Source organism: Vanacampus margaritifer, chromosome 4, assembly GCF_051991255.1.
Source record: "Vanacampus margaritifer isolate UIUO_Vmar chromosome 4, RoL_Vmar_1.0, whole genome shotgun sequence".
Taxonomy (NCBI): domain Eukaryota; kingdom Metazoa; phylum Chordata; class Actinopteri; order Syngnathiformes; family Syngnathidae; genus Vanacampus; species Vanacampus margaritifer.
In genome coordinates this window covers 7156918-7180528 of record NC_135435.1, presented here as the reverse complement: position 1 = coordinate 7180528, position 23611 = coordinate 7156918, and the positions used below count along the sequence as shown (strand labels likewise).

Sequence of the window (23611 nt, the reverse complement as noted above, 5' to 3'; positions counted from 1 at the left end):
TCTATCAGGGCATAGAGGTCTGTGGGAGTGGTGTGATGATCGATCCTCACTGACGTGAGTCTTCGTGGAGCCGCCGCCAGAGTCGTGACTTGACTCACCTCTTGGGTCCTTTTGGCTGGGCAGGCAACCACGAGGTGATCTCGGTTCCCGCAGTAGAAACACAGCCCTTCCCGCTGTCGACGCCGTCTCTCCTCCAGCGAGATCCGCGCTCTGCCCAGTTGCATGGGCTCTTCCTCTGGTTGCGCGGGAGCTGGTTGCCGCTGAACTGACAGGGATCCGAGAGGAGCTGACCCCCCTGATGTTGGGAAGCGCGGGAAGCCCTCCATTGTCCTGGTCCGGCGAGCGCGGCTCTGCGTCACCTCCTGCAGCCGATGATCCGTCTGTATGGCCAGGGCGATGAGGGAGTCCAAATCCAGTGGAAGATCGACTGCGATGAGAAGCTCCTGGATGGACGTTGCCAGGCCCTTGAGAAAAACGTCGTAGAGCGCCGTGGTGTTCCAGCCACTCTCTGCCGCAAGAGTGCGGAAGCGTATGGCATAGTCACTCACGGAGTCCCTTCCTTGGATCAGACTGCTTAGCTGCCGGGTCTTTTCCCGGTCGGAACAGGCTGGGTCAAAGACTCCCTGAAGAGCGGCTCGGAATTTCGGGGCGGAGCTGCAAAGTGGGGAACAGCGGGCCCACTCTGCCGTGGCCCAGGCTCTGGCTCTTCCAGTCAGGTGAGAGATCATGAAAGCCACCCGTGAACGATCTGTGGGAAAAGCCTGGGGGGAGTACTCAAAATGAATGTCACAGTCTGTTAAAAAGGCCTTGCATTGTCCTGGCTCTCCAGAGAATCGCTCAGGAGAGGCTAACTTGATCCCTGATCCGGTATATGGCACGGGTAGGATCGGCAAGGTAACTTGAGTCTCTGGCTCGGACGGAGGGCTATTGGTGCGACTTCGAGCACCCGGAATCTGAGCTGAAAGCTCGGTCATTTGCGTTACCATGGCGGTCTGAAACTCCTCCTGTCGGCGTAGACGGGCATCCTGAGCCTGCAAAGCTGCGATCAATTGCTCTCTCTCTGCTGAGTCCATGCTGGCCGAAGTGTTCTGACACAACGAGGCTGTTTTTGGACTCAGACGCAGAGGAAGAGGTGGAGGGTAAAGCAGCTTTTAATTAACAAAACAAAAGCTCTTCAATGAGAGGGAGAAAATAAAGACTATACAAACATTAACTGAAAGCGCTCCAAAAGGGAGGAAGTTCAAAACTACATTCAAAAACAAAAATCACTCTATGACTAAACAAAACTAAGCTATACAAAATTACAAACAAAGGTTCTCTCACGAGACAAGGCAATAAAGGCAACAAGGCAATTGGGTATCAAGGCTGTGGTCTATGGCAGGCTTCAGTGGCTCAAACGAAAACACTTCGGCACAAGACAGGGAAAACGCAGACTATTTAACACATGAGGGTAATGGGGAACAGGTGGAAACAATCAGGGATCAGGGTTGACACAGACACCACACGAGAAAGGGCAAGTGACCTGAAACGAGAGGAGTCAGACTTTTCACAATAAAACAGGAAATGACAAGACACCCTCACCGCGGTGTGACAGATTCCAGGTTAAACAAAGGTGTAATGTTATTAGTAAACAGACATTTACATACAGTTCCCCTTCTTGACTGGGGGAACAAATGCAATTAGGATCTGACCCCAGACTTTTAGTCTCTAATGACAAAAGGCTCTGATAACATCATGCACATTCCTATCTTCAATAGCTTTGAGGGTGAGAGGATAAAATAAAGTTCACAAAATCATTATTCCACTGTATTCTATTAAACACTCATGATTATATCACATCTATATGTCTATAAGTAAATTCAAAAACAGTAAAACCACAAATTGAAAATATTAAATGTCTTCAATGTCCAGCACATAACTTACATTTTACCACAATGTTTTTAGCGTTCTTTATCCACAAGAATTCAAAGTAGTGCTTGTATTTCCACCCTGAAAAGCCTCCACTCTCAGTTTCATGCGCACTTGTTATTGCAGCGTTTTGGTTGGCGTGTTACCGGAGTTTTGTATGTGTGTGCTAAGATGGGTTTCTGTGTCTGCGTTGAGTACAGCCATACTAGTAAAATCCGTCCTACCCTGTCAGACTGTTACCCTCACATCGTTCCCTATGTTAACCAATCAATAGCCTCTTCCGGGACGTGCTGTGTTCATTTAGAGTGAGAAGAACCATGTGGGCAAGGCTTGTATGAGAACACAAACAGAGTACACCACACGCTCTCACAGGGACTTCTGTAAAATGATACCCGCTGCAGTATGGCATTAGATTTGTGCCGCAATTGACTTTCCTTTCTTTGCTTTAATCCTTCCTTGGGTCTCCTGACAACCTCACGACTCTAGCTAAATTCTGTAGTATTCGGTTTAGGTGAATGGTATGGGATTTTAAATAGGTTTTGGGTGAATTAATGAGTACACATTCACATGCACGCACACATGCACACGCACCCGCACATGCACATACTCACGCACATACAAAAAAAGAAAAAAAAAAAAAGAGAGAGCAATGATGATGACATGTCGAATCGGTAAGATTACTGAATGAACAATACTGAGCTCTCGCTAAAAAAAAGAAGATTTGTGCCACAATTACGCAAGCGTAATGGGAAATACTGTGCACAAAAGCGTATTTTGTGCATACAAAAACTGTTCCGTATGTACATAATGTGTTTCGTGCGTACAAAAAATGTGTTTTGTACGTGTAAAATGTGTTTTGTAAGTACAAAAATGTGTTTCATACGCACAAAACCATCCTCGCGCACGCTTGCTTCTTGTCTCCGCTACGTGTACAATACCTTGATTCCCGCTTATGATACGAGGGTCGAGCCGTAGCATTTGTGCCACAATTGTCAACCAATCAGGAGTCGGGCAGCAGGGCAAATTCCCATTGGCTTTTTAATATCCAATCAGACAGAACGTAGACAAACTGTCGTCACGCCGCGTTGCGTCATTGACGTTTCTGCCATTTTTTGTAGTTTACTAGCACTCGGTCCATTCTTGTTTGAATTGTTATCTGCATCTCTGCTAACTTTTATTTACTCAGTAGTACTCTCCAGAAAAAATTAAATAAAAATAAATAAAAATAAAATAAAATAAAAAATTTACTCAGTAGAATTTAAGTAACTGGTCTGGTGAAACCTTGTTATGTTACGGGGTGAACTAACTCCTAACTGCTTTCCTGCTTAGCAAAAGAGGGGCAAAGACAAGTTTTAGCACTCATGGGGATGTTGGATGTCAGCATCAATTGGAAGAAAAAAAGAAGCTAACTTTCAAATCGAAGACTACTTCCAACATTTTCATTACAATAAGTAACATAAAAGGTGTGCATCTTTTACCCGTGCTACTATCACACGCAGGCTTTCAAGACAAGCTGTTAAATTGTATGTGATAGTTACATACACTACATTGGCATTGTATGTGCATAGTTATGATGAAGAAAAAAACACCACCCCTTTTCTTTATTTTCTTGTGCATTTTAGTGCCTTGTGCCACCAAAGGTATATCGTGTAACTCACAGACAAAAGAAAAACATGGAATGCACCAAAGCACTGTTAACTCAACGCCATAGTTACTGATGAAAGAACTTTTCCGATACTCAATGATCCTGTTTGAAAGACACATTTAAATAAGTTCATTAAAGGTGTAAACAACTAACAGGAGAAAAAAAATGTTTTATACAGTATGCTGCAAAAGCTATTAAAACTTCAAATTATGAGAGTCCAATGTTAATATTGTCATTCTTCAGGAGCTCTTGATTTCCCTACTGTCAAGGTCAAACTTCAGGGTTCAGACTCTTCCTACAGATATTTTAATGACCATGTCAAATTGGTCTCATCAGCTGGCTCAAAAACTTCAGGAACTAGGGCTGCACGATATTGGAAAATCAGGCAATATGCAATGTTGCTGAATATAGCAATATCGTTATTATTGCAATATTTAATATGTACCTAAAGAAATTAAATGCTTTATTATTTAATGAACAAATTATATTTTTCATGCAGCAAAATAAGCAAACTCAATATATACGTAGTTAATTAACTCTAATTACATTATAGCAAGCGGCTGACTGACTGTTGATATGTTGATTTCAACAGCTTATAACAAATCATTTTGTATGGTTGTCTTGTAACCAAAATCAGTTAAATTCTTACATCAATAACTATGGCATTGTACTGCCTAACACAGTGCTCTTACGCCCAAGGTATTCCATGTTTTCTATTATTCACGATATACCTTTGGTGGTACCAGGCATTAAGAACTAAAGAAAAACGGATGGTGTAACATTTTCCTTTCCACTCCTTATACAACACCACTCATGATGGCATGCATTGTTTAAGCTTGTAATGATAGAGGCACGATCAAAAGAGGAGAAAACAATAGGATGCAGAACTTAAATGCAGTACAGTATTTTGTAACTTACCATAATAAAAACGTAGGGAGCAGGTTAGCTTCTTCTCTTTTTTCTTCCATTTGATGCCGTCATCCAACATCCCCATGAGCGCTAAAACTTGTCTTCCTCCTTCTTCCATTAAGCAGGAAAGCTGATAGGAGCTGCTTCACCCCGTAACATAACATGGTTCCACCAGACAGCTACTTAAATTCTGCTGAGTAAATAAAAGTAAGCAGAGATGCAGATAGCAATTCAAACAGGAACGGACCGAGTGCTACAAAAAATGGCAGAAAGGTCCATGATGCAACGCGGCGTGATGACAGTTTGTCTACGTTCTGCCTAATTGAATATTAAACAGCCAATGGGGATTTGCCCTGCTGCCTGACTCCGGATTGGTTGACAATTGTGGCACAATTGTTACGGTGTCAGTACCAGATGTGACCGGGATGCCAGATTGGGGTCGCCTAACACAGTGGTCCCCAACCACCGGGCCGTAGGTCATTTGGTACCGGGGCGTGGGTCATTTGGTACCGAAAGAAAAAAAATTGCATTATTTTTTATTTTTTTCGAAAATGATGTTTTATTTTGAAAAGTGGCCGGATTCTGTCTGTTACATCCGTCTCACTTGATGCACTTCAAGGATGCACATGATTACACAGTAGATTTACGTTCATTATTATTATAGAGAAAATACCACAGTTTTTTTCTTGTCATTTTATTTTGTTTTTATCAGCTAAACCTTTAGATTGAGCCGTGAAAATATTGTCAGACATTAAACCGGTCCGTGGTACAGAAAAGGTTGGGGACCACTGGCCTAACGAACACGTTACGCGACAGGATTGGCCGGAAATTATCCAGTTAACGTCAAACATTGGAAAGAAAATGTTAAAGATGTAATTTAAACAACAAAATGTACGGACTGAAATTGTAAACACGTAAATAAACCTAAGAATATAAACGCAATATATATTGACTAAATAGTAAAATAGTTGGAATAAATGATGAATACACAAAATAATTGCCTGAGATGTGACAAATATTGTCATTAAGACTGTTTTTGTGACGTATTGTGATTGTGAACAGCTAAAAAAAGAAACCAAACCGAAGTAAATCGTACGCGTAGTGAAGAGATGAAGCAAGCGTGCGCGAGGACGGTGTTGTACGTACAAAACACATTTTTGTACATACAAAACACATTTTGTACATACGAAATACATTTTTGCACGTACACAACGCATTTTTTGTATGCACGAAACACATTTTGTACGTACGAAACACAAGTAACTTGGGTAATGCTTGTACAATAATTATAGAGCCGTTATAGAATGGGAAAATGTAAAGCGTTACATTAAAAGTTACAGCAAAAAAGTAGTTTTGTTATGTAACATAAAGAATGTAAGGGCGTTAGTTCCAACACTGCATGTGACATACTTCATACACATGACAAACTTGCTTCTACTCAATACCAACATATTATTATCATTAAACAGGCTCTCATTATGATCATTACCTGGCTGCTTTTTGTTTTCGCGTCGCCAGCTGTTCTCTTCACGGCAGGTTTTGAAAAAGACATGATTGGGACTGTGTGTGTGTGTTCACTTCAGATTTACGAAAACTGTCATAAGCCAAAGCTATGCTAGCCCATAAGTGAAAAAAAACAACAACATGTACATAAAAAACACCCAGGGCACTAACATTAAACTTTGATGTCAACTGTCAAGTAGGGGGCCGCCTGTTTGAGACCACTGATACATTTTTTTTTTCCTGAATGTTTGGTTTAGTTTTAAAATCAAACTCATGAATCTGACTACAATTATATAGGACTGTTTTTGTGAAAGACATCATACTCTAACTAGAGATGAAACAATTCACGATTTTAGTGCTGTCAAAATAGTGTGTTAAATTTTAATTAATTTAAAGTTCCTTTAACGCCATAATTTTTTTAACGTGCTATTAACGACCACCCCGAACTTGGAAAGCCTCTACTGGAGGCATTCCACACGTCAACATTTTTTAGTAATACATTTAATAATAATGCATATATTGTGGAAACTGGGTTAAAGTTTATCATTTATAATAATATAATAGTCTATAATTTAAAAATGTGCAGAATTTCCCAAGTTAATTCATTTTAAAGATTAGACAGCTCTTAATATGAAAAGAAAAATTCACTGAACTGTCACCAACGTCTTACAAATACAATTATGTCATCTAGTGGCAGAAAAATGACCAACGCAAATCAGAATCACATCAGTACAGTACATCTTTTAAATTTTTCAATTTTATGAAATATTATGAAATTACTATATCAATGACAAAGTAACAGACATATTTTATTTTATTTTTTCCACTTTTATGTTAAGAGGATGAAACTAAGGAAAAAATATATAATATATATATAGAACAGATATAAAATTTGTGATTAATCGTGAGTCAACTATTGAAGTCTATTAATTACGGCGATTAATTACGATTATTGCGCCTCGCTGGGCGTTCCGATAGACAGAGCTGCCACGCTCCCAGCTCATCAATAGTGTCCACCCTGAGACTGGGAGGTCGTGGGTTCAATTCCCGGCCGGGTCATACCAAAGACTATAAAAATGGGACCGATTGCCACTCTGCTTGACACTCAGCATTAAGGGTTGGAATTGGGAGGTTAGATCACCACATGATTCCCGAGCGCGGCGCTGCTGCGGCTCACCGCTCCCTCAGGGGATGGGTCAAATGCGGAGAACAAATTTCGCCCCACTTAGATGGGTGTGACAATCAGTGGATCTTATCTTATCTTAATAGTCACGTCACATGCGAGGACGACTACTACATCAGTAAATGGAGATCTTGCAGTTTACTTATATATACACGCACTTTGCATGCACCAAGCTCATGCACGATCCCCAGTGAGTCCCATTCTGCTCCCGTAATGTCACGCTGTGTGCGCTTCTACCATCCCGATTTTATTGGGAATGAGGGGATCTGCTTCAATTGTGGGTGTCGGCTGCATTCCATGCCACAATAATGAACACCGTTGCTACAGTGCCTGTAAAAAGTCTAGGAAATACCAAAAGGAAGAAAACTCAACCCATGCGCACAGTTAGACTGCGATTTGCTTTTGACTTACACAGGGCGCGAAAAAAGGCCCCATAGAGTGTGCACACTCGCACGGCAATATTAGCGATAGCTTCAGCAGCGCACGGCAAAAATGTGCCATAAATGGAACTGAATCCATGCTGTCAGTCAGGTGACTCTACCACGCCACAAACTAAATGTTATGTAACCAATCCACTTCAGTCCCATACATAAATGCCTAAACGACGGCTGCAGAAGCATCCGTCAATTTGGATTTAGGTCAGCATCTGGAATGAGTCCAAATAATACACTGAACGCTGTTGTCACACCTTGAGCACACCCTTTATGAAGCCTTTAAAAGGTCACTGAGTAACAACATCACTATACAACAACTTTACTTAACACAGGTACAATTTAATCAGTCTATGTTACTGCACCTGTTTGTTGTTCTCGCTTTCTCTCTCAACTTTCATTTATTTTAATTTTTTATAGGAAATAGCAACATGATGCCAATTATCTTCACAGTTCTCCTCCTGTCTATTACGGCCGTTTCTTCGGTAAGATCATGATGTGCATGTGTGCGTGTGTGTGTGTGTGTACTGTGTGCGCAAACAACCTTAAAAATGTCATTTTAAAAGATGATTTTTTTGTTTCAGGTCCCAAAAGATAGAAATGGTGGAGAGGAAACAAGTGAGTAAAATTCTATTGAAATATAATAATTAGGTTGAGAAGTATTCAATGAAACAATATGAAAAGAAAGTCTGTGTGCTTCTTTGTGATATTTTATTTGTTATTTCTTTTTCTTATAAGATACCTCTACTCTTGACAACATTGAACAGGCAAATGCAAATTTGCTCTCAAGTAAGTGTTTTTATTTTTTATTTAAAAAAGTAGGACTCTACTGCATGAACCCTTTCTCTATGCTGCATTAAAAACCCTTTGGTGTTATTTTTACATTTTGGGGCATGTAGATGTTTTTGATGTGCTACATCAAAAAGGAAGCATTAAAAAATAAACACTAGTGAGCTGAATACCAGGATTCAAGTTCAAAATGGCACTATGTTGTAAATTCTAAATTATTGCAAATGGCATTTACACTAGATTTACAGATACAATCTCATTTTTTGGCTCATTGACTCCTATTATTAATCACTTTTTTTTTACATACTGTAAACCTGATTTGTTGTTTGCTGTGATTATGGAATCCTTCAGTTGTGACAGAAAGGCACGGGGGAAAAATGGTCTGTACAGGGTGTTTACACCCCTAAATCGCCAGGTGCCTAATATAATTTTTTCAGTTTTCAAAATGTTTTCTTTTTATTGAGCAGACTGCAACAAAATTAATCTAGCTCTAAAGTGCAAATGTAACATAAATGGGAGAGTCACTTTTGTTACTGTTTATTGGAAACAGGTGCGTTGGAGCAGGGAAACATTCAAAACCTCTGGCCCTGGAGGTTCAAGTTTTGACACCAGTGATGTAGTCCATCATTAATACATTTGTCCAGGCTCAATGATTCAAATGTGAATCAGCACCAAAATTCTAAATACAGATTTGGATCATTTAAAAATCGACCGGAATCAAAATTTGGTTCATGCTGAAGTTATTATTTTATTTTTTTTTATAGTAATGTATTATGTTTGATTTTTTTCAGAACAATTTAGCACCTCTGACATTCATAGTGCACCTGCTGGTTCAAGTAAGTAAAAAATATGTAGTTATACATTATGATATATTAGTATTTTGTCGCTTGTAAAGATTTTTACGTTATAGCAATATAATCCGACTAACTGATTTAAAGACATTGTTTATCAAACAAACTACAATGGTTGAACATTGACCATCTGTTATTCTACAGTCTCACACCTGACCTATGGGGACATTATGACTGACATTATTGATGATGACGGCATTGTGAGTAACGCTGTCCCCTGCACAAGCGGTAGCTGTTTATGGAATAAAACTGGAAACGAAGTCCTGGTTCCCTACAGAATCACCGGTTTTAGTAAGTCACTGTAGCTCAACCGTTGAACTGTTAACCTCAGTGTTAAAGGGGAAGTCATCCTTGAACGTTTCTTGATAAAGAAAATATGTTATATGTAAACTCACTAGTCTAAACATGACCAGAGGCAAACTTACCATTAGGCAAACCTAGGCAGTTACCGAGGGCCTCACGTTAAGGGCCCCATAAAATTCCTCATACACTAATGGCCAATACAGTTTTTACTTATTTACGCACATTAATTATGTTTTTGAAACAAATCATTTCTCTAAAATGCCAGCAGAAGGCTTATTGTATCATATGTCTCTTGGGCCCACCCTCAGTTTCCACTAATGGATCAGTCCATCTTACTGCGCATGTGCATGCGCGAAAACAAAGCGGAAGGGCGCGAGGGAGGGCCCGTTATCATTGCAGCTTACCACCCGCATGGCGGTTGCCATTTTTATAACAAGCCGTCACATGTACGTCACTACCGTGGCTTCGTGACACATTTAAGCTCCTTTTAAATGATTTCATAATCTGTTGGGACAGTTTAAACAATGTTCATATATTTGTAGCATCACTTGTTTCTCCTGTGAGTTGCAGCCAGCCTGTTTTTAGACTTTTCGTGATGCATTTTCCAAACTGGCACAGAGTGATTTCTTTTTTAAAGTTTTGTCTGAATAATTCACCCCACAAAGGAATATTATTTCACTTTAACCATTAAATAAGCCTTTTGGGGATTATCACTGAGCAGGAAGGGTTTGAAATATGTAACCAGCAACATTATGTACAGCGCTCAGCGTAAGAGTACACCGTTTTTGTAAAGTAACGTTTTAAACAATATCTCAATGAATACAAAAACAAGTGTCAAAGTTTTTCTTTAAGTAACACCCATTTATAATCAACTGTCTGCTTGACGCCTGTGCAATGAATGATGAGACTCACCTATAGACGCTTGTAGTCTAAGGCCTCGTCCAGACGGAAGAAAAGCCGGCTTTGTTCCTCAAACAAATCTCGTACATACAGAAGCATTTCAAGACTTGCGTGTGTCCAAAAGAAGACTCTGAGGACGTTTAATAGCTGTAATGTATATGCCAAAATCTGGAGTGGCGCTGTAGCGCAGCCACAGGGAAAACATAGCGGAAAGCATAGAAGAAGAATCAGCGAAGAAGGACACTTTTTTTTTTCAAACATTATTGCAATCTACAGAACAAACATGGCTTTCCATGTATCAAAACAACATGAAAAAGTCAAACACAGGAGAAGTGACAATGGCGGGTGACTCAAGTACAACACCGCTTGTTGAACGTGGGAAGAAAGAAGCAAAATATTTTGCTGCAAAAGCATAAGCAAGCTAAGGAGGCTGCGCAAAACGACTACGACACGGTTATCTGCCATTGTTGTTGACAGACTGACGGTTTGCACGCAGACACGCAAGAATTGGCTCCATACTCCATCAATCTGCGACAATGCGTCGTCATCGAGCTGTGACCATTACGTCATAACTGGAGGAGTATCCTGCATATGGTGTCCAGATGGACGCGTATGGGGCGGGTTTTGAAATCTTTCCACTCTGGAGCCCGCTTTCAAAAGTGATCGGTGTCAAGCTCCAAAACCACGCCATTGTATAGACGAACGGCCTGAACGGTAAGAAACTTGTGAGGATACATTGAAACTGGCTTTCGTGTGGACGGGGCCTAAAATTTAGGATTTTTGAGCTTTGCTCCAGAGACTTTCTGTAGGGTTTACTCATTTTTGCAACACCCAATTTTAAGTAAAACTGAAAATTGTGTTCTTTAATTCATATTATTAACCTTACTTTCATGTTATGAGTCAAACAGATGTTATGTAACTTTAGTCTTGTCATCATTTTGGAAATTGTTTTTGTGTTCATTGACATATTGTTCAAAGTGTTATTTTTCAAAGGGGGTGTACTCACTTATGCTGAGCACTGTACAATAGTAGAGAGTGCAGTATTTGCCTCAGAGATACAGCGGAGCAGACAAAATCCTCAAATTTCTATATTAGCACTTGACAATACCACTGAATAAGAAGTCTTATACTGTGTTGTGTGTGTTTGTTTCAGAATGAGACAGGGATGTGCTGTGAGAGTTACAAAATGATGTCATGCAATTTTAAGGAAAAGTACTATATTGAGATTTATAGATCTGTCTTTAAAACTATCTGTCTTTTTTGGGGAGGGAATTTGTATGTACTAGTGGTATCGGTATCTGGTATCAGTATCTGTGAGTACTCAACAGTTGAGAATCGGTATCGGTCTGAAAAAAAAGAGGTATTGAACTTAGCTATTTAAAATATATGTACATGTATGTATGAGTTATGCAGCAAAATCCAGCTGTTTTTATCCATCTCAGGGGGGTGCCATTTTGCCACTTGCTGTCAACTGAAGATGACATCACAGTTGCTCAGGCTCAGGCAACGACCAATTACAGCTCACCTGTTTTCTGAAGCCGCTGCTTAACTCGTACTCGACTAACACAATATTAACCAGAATACCACATTTAGACTAGTGGGGCTACATAGAACATATTTTTATTAAGGAAAGTTTTTGGAGCTGACTTCCCCTTGAAGTATAAAGTAATCATTTATATTATATGAATGAAAATACTTTTATCTGAGGCTTGCTACTGAAGTCTATAGACCTGGCTTGGGGTTCAGTATAATAATATTCTCAAGTCTAAAGTGTATAATAGTGCATGTATTTTAGGCCAACCCCGCTTCTGAAACCCCTTACAGGACCATTTTAAGGCAATATATATAGATATATTCACTGATTAATGACATCTCATAATTATAATTATTCTATTAAAAAGATCCTCATAACACATCTGCAAATGATGTTTGTAGCTGTGCAAGTTGGTAACGGTCAACTTACAGAAATGTATTCAAGATACTGTTAGAAACATACACATGGGTTTTTAATTACACTACGCAGCCAGCTGCTAGTGGGATTTTTTTGCTGGGGGAAGGGGGGCTTCTATAGATAGACAAACTAAATAAATTAATAATTAAAATAATAAGAAACAATCATTCCATTATCTCTTTTTATATGACATTTTGATGTGCTGATATGCTGGCCCAGTGGGGGGGGGGGGGGGGGGGAGGCTGGCCCAAGAACTGACCCACTTCTAGCAGTGTCACATTTTGTGTTCTGTGTTTCTCTGCAGGTGGCCGTGAAAAGAGAATAATACAAAATGCCATGAATGACCTAGAATCAGGAACTTGTATTCGCTTTGTTCGAAAGTCTAAATCTGACAGTTCCTTTGTAACCTTTATATCTGGCACTGGGTAAGTCAGTCATAAACATTTCTTTTAGAATCAGTCACTTAATGAAAGTCAAGATTTGTTTTCTTCAATTCTGTCACTGCCACCTGAAGCCCGTATGATTATCCCACTGAGGGGCAAATGTTTGCGACTCTAGCAAATTATTTCGCTTAACGTTCTCTAAATGGTTTGAGTGGTTCTCTAAACATTTGAATGTATTTATTGTTGCAAATAAATTTTAAACATGTTGAACATTTCCTTTAACCATTAATGATCTATGTGAATGTTTAGTGAACATTAGCAAATCATGAACGAACCCTGACCAGAGCGTGCATTGGCTGGCTTCCTTCGCCAACACTTGCAAACATTCGCCCCTCAGTGGGATACAAGCTTAATTTGCCTTTGCTAAACCGATCGATTCCGCTATAGCGCACATAAAACCTGGTACACACATAACGATTTTTCAAATCTTAAAAGATTTTTTATCTTTGGCAGATAAATTTTCCATATAACTTTATTGAACAATTCTAAACAATACACAAATAAATTGTGAACACTACACAGACATGTTATTAATACAGAAAACCAACAAAGAAGCCAGGGGCGATATTTAAATTAAAAAATGTTTTTAAAAGAGTATAAAGCTACAGTTCTCATTGCTTTCTTGTTGATTGTGACTTCACAAACACAAAGATTATTATTATATATATATATTTTTTAACATATACCAAGAACTTAAAACATTTTGCTTTTATTTTATCAGTTAACAAAAGTAACCATATTTCTTCTCTTGGAATTAATGTGATTAGTCCGCTCCACCAAGTTCACCCCCTTCTATAGCTCTCCTCTCACATCCTTGGGTTGATAGATGTAGGTCCTGTTGTTTACCTTTGCTGTGATTGGACGGCAACCATTCCAGGGTGTATCCCACTTTTTGCCCAAAGTCAGCTGGGATAGGCTCCAGCTCATCTGCAACCCTAGTGAAAAATAGTTTAGATTATAGAAAATGGATGGATGAATATTCATTTTTGTGTTGACATGACAGAAAATGTGTGTTGTTCTGAAATCTTGAGAGGATTGGTACCAGAGTCTAAGCTGTGCATCGAGGCAAGTCCGACTATGTCTAGTCGGAACTTCTCGCCTTTGCACACAAGCTCGGGCTCTTTCCCTGTCAGAGAGGTGACATTCCATGTCCTTAGAGCTAGCTTCTGTAGCTGGGGATCAAACCGCCAAGGTCCCCACCTTTGGCTGCTCACAGGGCACCTGATCCACCCTTAATAGGCACATAAAATTTGATTGGTTGCTATTAATTAAAGACAAAATAACTGGATCTCTCTGGAATGGACAAAAGGACAACATTTCCAACGGGGGATGGGTGTGTTTTGGAAGCCCATTACTCCATTCCTCTCTTTGAACACATTTCCTCAACTTTATCCTTGATGGCTCTCTTCTCTGCCTGTATTTCTCCTTAAATTGCAGGTAGACAGCTGAGTCTTGACCAGAAGTGCTATCTTGTCTATGCTGTGCTCGGAAGTTACTTGCTTTCCCCAAAATATGCATCAGTGTATTGAAAGTTGCCCCTCCCCACACGCAGATTACGTACTGTGCGTAGGGCTCCATCCTCCGTGCCGTGGTGGGCCCCCATATTGTGCGAGGAGACACATTGTGATATCTGACCAATGTGAACGCTCAGTCACACACTTGACATTTGATCCCAAATTATACCCACAAATGTCAAGATCTGGTAACCACAGGTTAGGGCCTTCCTCTGGTGTCAATGATCCTACAATTTTGAAATATTGTGTAAATATTTCCATCCATTTTAATGAAAGTCAGGAATTCAGATAAATCAGTGAGCTCATGACATTAATTGCTTTCGTGTTTGTGTGCCAGGTGTTGGTCGTACCTTGGCCGACAGGAAGGTGGACAGCAAATTTCCTTGCAGAAAAATGGTTGTCTGTTCAAAGACATTGTGCAGCACGAGATTCTCCACGCACTTGGATACCACCATGAGCAAGTCCGATCCGACAGAGATGACAATGTCATCATTAACTTTGAGAACATCATATCAGGTCAGCCTACCAACAATACCTTAAATAAAACTGGTACTGGAAGTACTAGACAACATACTGTATGCAGTGCGGTTTATATAATCCCCCCCCCCCCCCCTCCTGCGAATGGTTGGCGGCCACAACAGCTTGGATAGGCTCCAATTAATCCATGACTCTAATGGGGGCAAGTACATTTGCGTTTCCTTTGTGGTAAAGAAGGAGCTAAGTCGAAAGACAAAGCTCTGATTTACCGATCGATCTATTGTCCTGCCCTCACCTATGGGCACGAGCTGTGGGTTGTGACCCAAAGAACAAGATCCCGGATACAAGCGGAAATGAGTTTCCTCTGCAGGGTGTCCGGGTTCTCTCTTAGAGAAAAGGTGAGAAGCTCTGTCATCCGGGAGGGACTCAGAGTCGAGCCGCTGCTCCTCCGCGTTTAGAGGAGCCAGTTGAGGTGGCTCGGGCATCTCGTTTGGATGCCTCCTGGATGCCTCCCTGGAGAGAAATTGGCACAATTGTATGTTTTGGTAAACACTCGCGATTGTCGCGTCTGTTACGTCACAACCAGCTGCATGCTTGATGTGACGACGTAGCGGATTGGATAGCAAAAGTATCTTCCAAATTCCTAGAGGGATTTTTTGTCTTTGCCTCCTCAAAGAAGTAGAAGGGAGAGGAGAAAGATGAACGAGACAAAGGGTGCAGGGTGAAGAGGAAGTAATGGGATTGGGGGTATGTCTCTCGGCTGGCCTGGGACGCCTTGGGATCATGCCGGAGGAGCTAGACAAAGTGGCTGGGGAGAGGGAATTCTGGGCTTCCTTGCTAAAGCTGCTGCCCCAACAACCCGACCCCGGATAAGCGGTAGATGGATGGATGGAAATCCACATTTTTGAATGTCATATTTGGTTAAATATTTTGTGTACTATTTCGCAGAAAGTGTCTTAATTGTATTTAAATATTATGTTTTGCGCTCTCCTTATATGCAGGACGTGAAAACAACTTTGCGATTGCGACAACAAACAACTTGGACACTGACTATGATTTTAATTCTGTGATGCATTACGGCCAGTGAGTATAGTGTCTGTGTGTGTAAATATTATATTTCAGGTGGTTTATATTAATCACAAAACCACAATTGTTTATAATCTATTCATTTGTAGATTCGCCTTCTCCAAAAATGGCCTAGCAACAATCACTCCCATAAGTAGTGCTGTCACTGAGTTTGGCACGGCGACAGAGATGAGTGCCAATGACTTTTTACGTGTCAACAGACTTTATCAGTGCTGTGAGTAAACCGCTTGTCTGATACTTTCCGAACCAACAATAGTGACGTCTGCCTTGCTAGAAAATGTAGTAATTAATTGCTTTCTCCACTCTCTAGTTTCTTAGAAACTTCACAAACAGAGGATGTCCGGGTATCAACGTCTCTAGTGGCATATTTGTCACACCCCAACATCATAAACAAATCAGCATATCTTTTAAAACATAATCAATTGGTAGTTGTTCCTAAAATGTATCCAGTAATTTAATTGTACTTAAATATGCAAATGAAAAATACAATAAAACGTGTCAATGTGCTGTTTAAGACTCATTCTGTATTGCCTTGTGGCTAATGGGACAGGTGTCAGGGCCCCTACTTCCTCCCCATGAACACTGCCAATTTGTTCCCTGCTGTGTGTGTGTGTGTGTGTGTGTGCGTGTGTGCGTGTGTGCGTGTGTGTGTGTGTGTGTGTGTGTGTGTGTGTGTGTATGTGTGTGAGAGAGAGAGAGAATCTCACTCCTGGGCAAGGTGGAGGAGACACAGCTGGAGAAGGAGCCAGGTGCACGCAATCACAATCAGCAGTCTACAAAAGCCAGCCCTGAACTTCACTTTAGCGCCAGATCAACTCTAACTGTCACGCAGCCAGTTGCAGCAATCTTATTTCCTGCCTTTGTGTAAAACTCCGTTCTGATCAGTTTTCTCTACCGAGATTTCCTGCACCTGCTGAAGCCGTACCCATTGTCTGCCTGCTGAGTTCAACCCGCCTGTGAATTGCTTACTCCCTGCCATGACTCGACCCTCCCTTGCTCTGCTCCTCACATCTATGTTCACTGATTAAAAGACTCACAAGTGACTCTGACTTCCTCCCGTGTCTGCACTTGGGTCCTCCTCCCGCGCCTACAAACCCTAACACACGCAAGTGTTAATGTTTCTGACTTTTTTCCTATAAACAAACAAAGTGCAACGAAAAACAACAATGACAAAAGTCGTTACAAAAGCAAAAACCCATAGTGCGAAACCAACAAAAAGTGGTGGATGGAGCAACAAATGAAGGACGGTATGAACGGAGCAAAACAAAGATTTATGCTAAACTAAACTGAAAATGTATTTCTGGTACACGGAACAGAAACACAAAATCACAGCAGTTCTTAAATACACAAACCTTGAGTACCCCTAGAAACTATGAAATAGGATGTGACAGGAATAATGCCAAGGAACTATAACTATATGACAAGAAGCAAAACGCCAAGCAATACAATACTAGGGCACCATCCTTCATCTGGAGTCAAATCTAATAAAACAACACAGGCTATCAGGATTGCTAAAATGACTCGTTTTAAGGATAAATTATCTACTTGTGGATCTGATGCCAGAAGATTTTGGAAAACAGTCAAAATGATGGAAAACAAATGTTCCCCACCTCATTTACCAATTTCTATGTTTTTTAATGATTTTGTTGTTATTGACAAGCAGCGTTTGGCTTCACTTTTCAATCACCATTTTGTCTCTACAATTCAAGCCTTCACACCTTCCAGCCTTCATACTTGCCAACTTGCATTGGCTTCCGGTCCACTTGAGATGCGATTTCAAGGTTGTGTTACTTACATATAAAATATTACACAGCTTAGTGCCTTCCTATTTCATCGATTTAATAGTACCAGATGGGCCTGCCGTCGGCCTTGGTTTTGGGAGTCGGGAGTCGTTGTGCTTCGGCTGGTGGCGCTCGGAGTCACCAGTCCCAACTCCCCGAACCACGTCTGTCGCTGTTCCCAGTCCCCGAACCACATCTGCCGCTGTTCCCAGTCCCCGAACCACGTCTGCCGCTGTTCCCAGTCCCCGAACCACGTCTGCCGCTGTTCCCAGTCCTCGAACCACGTCCGCCGCTGTTCCCAGTTCCCGAACCACGTCCGCCGCTGTTCCCAGTCCCCGAACCACGTCCGCCGCTGTTCCCAGTCCCCGAACCACGTCCGCCGCTGTTCCCAGTCCCCGAACCACGTCCGCCGCTGTTCCTAGTCCTCGAACCACGTCCGCCGCTGTTCCCAGTCCCCGAACCACGTCCGCCGATGTCCCAAGTCCCCGAACCACGTCCGCCGATGTCCCAAGTCCCCGAACCACGTCCGCCGATGTCCCAAGTCCCCGAACCACGTCTGCCGCCGCAGCCTCAGGTCCCCGAACCACGTCTGCCGCCGCAGCCTCAGGTCCCCGAGCCACGTCTGCCGCCGCAGCCTCAGGTCCCCGAGCCACGTCTGCCGCCGCAGCCTCAGGTCCCCGAGCCACGTCTGCCGCGGGAGCCCCAGGTTCCCGTGCCGGCTCCGCGGCAGCCCCAGGTCCCCTTCGAAATGTTCATAAGAATTAAAAAGAAAAGAACATCTTTCTGCAAATACCACTCACTGTCAACACCTCACTTTGCGATGCACCTCATATGGTGTTGCTTCAGGTTTTTTTTCAGGAAGATTAGTTGGTCTACATGTTCAGGAGAAAGCCGACTGCGCTCTGCTGTTATAATGTCACCTGCTGTGCTGAACACTCGTTCAGAGGGGACACTTGTTGCAGGGATGGACAAATAGCTCCTGGCCAATTTTGAAAGCAGTGGAAGATCCACTTGTAGTCCATCTCCGGTGTCCGACGAGGAACTAGATGGGGAGGCGGCGGTACACTTGTTAGTGATGTGGTGTATCCTTTTTAAGTGGGTCTGCATGTTTGTCATGCTGCCGTTGTACGGCTTCTTCACGCGGCATTCTTTGCAAATGACGGACGTTTTGTCAAGCTTTCCGTCTTTTTTTGCAAATCTGTAGTATTTCCAAACATATGATTTAAACGTTGCAGGTGCATTACATATAATCCCCCTCACTGCTGCTCGCTCGGACGTCCATGTTGTTTTGCTAGTGTACTGTGGGTGCCTCACGGCTTCCGCATGGTGCATTCACTGCGCCCTGGGATTTTGGAGAACAGCAGATGGGATTAAGTTTACAATGAATAAAACGGCGCTTGCATCGAATTTTACCGATACCCGCCAACGCATCAAGATGAATCTAGATTTCACACGTCAATTACATCGATACCCAGTGAATAAGCCGATGCACTCGCATCGTGCATGTGCGCATCGATGCATCCATTAATATCGATTATTTTCCACACCCCTAGTGCAAGCGTGGACCGTTTAAATGACCCCCCCCCCATCCCACCGCGCACCTGTTGTAATTAAAGTGGAAGCTGTCACGGCTTGAGAAGGGAGGACCCAGATGCAGTGAGGTAGGAGAGCCACGGCAGGGATGCGGATAACTTAGGTTTAATTGACCAACAAACGTAAACACAAAATCACGCACACAGGCGGACAAAAGTAAACTCAAAATCACGCTCATAGGCGGATAGGCACCAGCTGTTTCTCCAGTGCCTGAAAAGGAAACAGAGCAGCTGACCCAAATCATGACAGTATCCCCTTCCCCCCCCCCCCCCCCCCAACGACGCCCCCAGGCGGACCACCCGGCGCAGATGGGTGCGCCAAATGGAAATCACGGACGAAGGATTGGTCCAAAATCCAGGAGCGGGGGACCCACTGGCGGTCCTCGGGTCCGTACCCTTCCCAGTCGACCAGATACTGCATCCCTCTGCCACGCTTTCGAGAGTCCAGAATGGCCCTCACTGTGTAGACAGGCTGACCACCCACGACCCGGGGAGGCGGCGGGGGCGCGGCCGGCGGGCACAACGGGCTGGCAGAGACAGGCTTGAGCAGGAACGTGTGGGTGCACCTTGAGAGTCGGGGGCAGGTTGTGCCGAACAGCCACCGGGTTGACCACAGCGTTGACCTCAAACGGGCCGATGAACCTAGGCCCCAGCTTCTTTGAACTCCCCGCCAACTGTAGGTCCCTAGTGGAGAGCCACACCTTCTGACCCAGTCGGTAGGACGGTGCCGGAACCCGGTGCCTGTCCGCGAGCCGCTTGTTGCGGTCCGAGGTGCGGCACAGGGCCTTCCTGGTGTCTTGCCAAACCCTGCGAGCCCGATGGAGGTGGGTAAGGACCGAAGGAATGGCCACCCCGCCCTCCTGGGACGGAAACAAGGGGGGCTGATAACCATAGGCCGCGTGGAACGGGGACAGACCTGTGGCGGAGCACACGAGAGAGTTGTGGGCATATTCAACCCACGGGAAGTGGGATGCCCACGAGGAAGGGTGCTGATGGCATACGCATCTTAGTGCCGCCTCCAAGTCCTGGTTGGCCCGCTCCGTCTGCCCATTAGATTGGGGGTGATAGCCTGAAGACAGGCTAGCCGCAGCCCCCAAGGACTTGCAGAAAGCCTTCCACACTCGGGACACGAACTGAGGCCCCCTGTCGGAGACGAGGACCGCCGGTATCCCGTGGAGCCTGAACACGTCCTTTATCAGGATATCCGCGGTCTGTAGTGAGGTGGGCAACTTGGGCAGGGCGACAAAGTGTGCCATCCTCGAAAACCGGTCCACCACCGTAAGGATGACCGACTGGCCGCCGGAAGGAGGCAGCCCGGTAACGAAGTCCAATGCCACATGCGACCAAGGACGGTGGGGAATGGGCAGGGGGTGGAGCTGGCCGGACGGTTTCAGTCGAGAGGACTTGTTACGGGCACATACCGCACAAGACGCGACATAGTCCACGATGTCCTGGCGCAGCCCGGGCCACAAAAATCTCTGCGTCACCAGAGACAGTGTGCGACCCACCCCAGGGTGACATGCCACATTTGAAGCATGCCCCCACTGTAACACCTCGGGCCGAAGGTGAGCGGGCACGAACAACTTATCTACCGGGCACCCTAGCGGGGCCTGTGTATCGTCAGCTGTCTCAACCACCTTCCGCTCTACCTCCCACTGGAGGGCTCCCAAGACTCTAGCCTCTGGCACGATAGGTTCGGGTGGGGACCCCTCGGCGGCCGGACCGTGTACGCAAGACAAGGCATCCGGCTTGGTGTTCAAGGATCCCGGTCGGTAGGTGATGGTATAGTTGAATCGGGTGAGGAACAGGGCCCAGCGTGCCTGACAGGGATTCAACGTCCGGGCGGATCGGAGGTACGCCAAGTTCTTGTGGTCTGTAAAAATTTGGAAGGGTTCAGCCGCGCCCTCCAGCCAGTGCCGCCACTCCTGCAAGGCGAAGACAATCGCCAGCAGCTCACGGTTGCCCACGTCATAGTTGCGCTCCGCCTGGTTGAGCTGCCGCGAGAAGAAGGCACAGGGATGCAGTCTCTAGTCCACCGGGGACCGCTGGGACAATACCGCCCCCACTCCAGTCTCCGAAGCATCGACCTCGACGACAAAAGGCAGAGTTTCATTAGGGTGTGTCAACACTGTGGAACGTGAAAACAATAATTTTAACTTAACGAAGGCGGACTCCGCCTGCCGAGTCCACACAAACGGGATTTTAGAAGACGTGAGCTTGGTCAGAGGTTCCGCTTTTACGCTGTAGTCGCGGATGAACCGACGGTAAAAGTAAGCGAACCCCAGGAACCTCTGTAGGTGTTTCTGGGAAGTGGGTGTCGGCCAATCGACCACGGCCTGGATCTTGGGTGGGCCGGCCCTCAACCGACCCCTCTCCACAATATAGCCTAGGAACTGGACCGAATCCGTGTGAAACGCACATTTCTCGGCTTTTACGTACAGGCGGTTCTCCAGCAGTCGCTCCAGGACCAGCCGAACGTGTTGCCGATGTTCGGCTTGAGTCCTGGAGAAAATCAAAATGTCGTCCAGATATACAAAACAGAAATGATTAAGCATGTCCCGCAAGACGTCATTAATAAATCCCTGGAATACGGTGGGAGCGTTGGAGAGGCCAAACGGCATAACTAAATATTCGAAGTGCCCAATAGGTGTCTTAAACGCGGTCTTCCACTCATCGCCCTCCCTTATCCTAACTAGATGGTAGGCACTCCGGAGGTCTAATTTAGTGAACACCGTAGCGGAATGTAAGGGCGCGAACGCAGAGTCCATTAGCGGCAACGGATACTTGTTCTTAACAGTTATGTCATTCAGACCACGGAAATCGATGCAAGGGCGCAGGGTTTTGTCTTTCTTTTCGACGAAGAAAAACCCTGCCCCTAGTGGTGATTTGGAAGGTCGAATCAGCCCGGCCGCCAAAGACGTGGTGATATAGTCCTTGAGGGCTTGAAGTTCCGGTTTAGCAACTTGGTACAGGCGTGTACTAGGCAGTGGTGCCCCAGGAACCAATTCTATTGCGCAGTCATAAGGTCGATGTGGGGGGAGAGACATGGCACGGTCTTTACTAAAGACCTCCCTCAAGTCGTGGTAGTCAGCCGGCACATCATCCAGGTCAATCAACTCCCTGGTTGCTTGAGCTGGGCCACTGTGGTAATTCACCGCCGACTGTAGGCAATGTGAATGGCAAAACAAGCTCCATCCTTCCAGCCTGGGCATGCCCCAGTTAATGTCCGGGTTATGCCGAGCCAGCCAAGTCAGACCCAGGACCACTGGGGCTGACCGTGACGGCATAACGAAGAACTGCCTGGTCTCCACGTGGTTCCCCGATAGACGCATTAACAGCCCCTCGGTCCTGTGCGTAATCACCCCCAAAAGGCGCCCGTCAAGATCATACATCTTCTTAGGACTCTCAAGTCTCACCACCGGGCACTTCAAGGTGTTGACCATCCTCGGGTCGATTATACAGTCGTCTGCCCCCGAATCCACCAACGCCGTCATCTTTGTATTCACCCCACCCCACATCATTTCTCCCGAAAGTTGTAGCCTCCTTGAGATAACAACGTCCATGGACAGGGAGTACTCACACTGGCTGTCATGTCGGGATGGGATGGTTGTAGCAGAAATGGTGGTGACGTCACGACGCCTCTCAGGCCGCCTCCAGCACTTGGCCGATTGGTGTCCGGACCGCCCACAATATCGGCATGCCAGGTCTCGCCACCCTCTCGAGTGCCCTGTCGCCGAGAGGCGCCCTCCTCCCAGCTGCATGGAATCAACGCCATCTATAGTCTGAGGGCGTTGCCATGAAGCATCGGGAGGCGAGGCGTCAAAAGCGTGCCCCGCGGAAGCGGCCGACACCGGCTGTGCAACCGTGGCCGTTGCCTCCGGTCGTCACTCCCGCAACCTATTGTCCAATCGGATGGCCAAGCCGATAAGCTCCTCCAAAGTGGATGTCTCGTCCCGTGCGGCCAGCTCGTCCTTGATTCGCGGGCTGAGTCCCCGCCGGAAAATCCTGCACAGCGCCGCTTCTCCGTACCGGCTCTCGGCGGCCAAAACCCGGAACGATATAGAGTATTCCGCCACGGAGGAGCCGGCTTGTCGGAGGTCCAGTAGGCGACTGCCCGCCTCCTTCCCTTTTACTGGATGGTCGAAGACGTTACGGAATTCCGCTAGGAAGGCAGGAAACGAGGCTCGGAGCTCCGGGTTGGCCTTGCTGACCGCCATCGCCCATAATGCCGCCTGGCCGGAAAGCAAGCTCATCACAAAAGCGACTTTGGCGCCGTCGTCCGGGAAAGTGTGCGGCTGTTGGTCGAGAACCAGACTACATTGGTGAACGAGCTGGTCGCACCCAC

At 44.7% G+C, this 23611-nt stretch overlaps 2 protein-coding genes and 1 long non-coding RNA gene across 3 annotated transcripts in view; 1 reads left to right on the top strand and 2 right to left on the bottom strand.

The window, feature by feature from the left end:
- Positions 1-4613, bottom strand: part of LOC144050294 (uncharacterized) — a 43479-nt gene extending 38866 nt beyond the window's left edge. The window contains exon 1 of the mRNA XM_077563416.1: positions 4472-4613. The gene's annotated coding sequence lies outside the window, so the exon portion shown is untranslated. The remainder of the gene's footprint in view (positions 1-4471) is intronic.
- A 3271-nt stretch (positions 4614-7884) lies between these two features.
- On the top strand, positions 7885-16400 carry LOC144050553 (high choriolytic enzyme 1-like). The gene is made up of 11 exons (XM_077563913.1): positions 7885-7914; positions 8000-8064; positions 8164-8197; positions 8318-8368; positions 9160-9204; positions 9364-9510; positions 12678-12798; positions 14668-14846; positions 15809-15890; positions 15983-16107; positions 16204-16400. The coding sequence occupies exons 2-11, from the start codon at positions 8011-8013 to the stop codon at positions 16209-16211; spliced, it is 846 nt and encodes a 281-aa protein (XP_077420039.1). The 5' UTR covers positions 7885-7914; positions 8000-8010; the 3' UTR covers positions 16212-16400.
- LOC144050555 (uncharacterized) overlaps positions 13385-23611 on the bottom strand; it is a 52250-nt gene continuing 42023 nt past the window's right edge. Inside the window, exon 3 of the long non-coding RNA XR_013293870.1 lies at positions 13385-13751. This is a non-coding gene — a long non-coding RNA (uncharacterized LOC144050555). The remainder of the gene's footprint in view (positions 13752-23611) is intronic.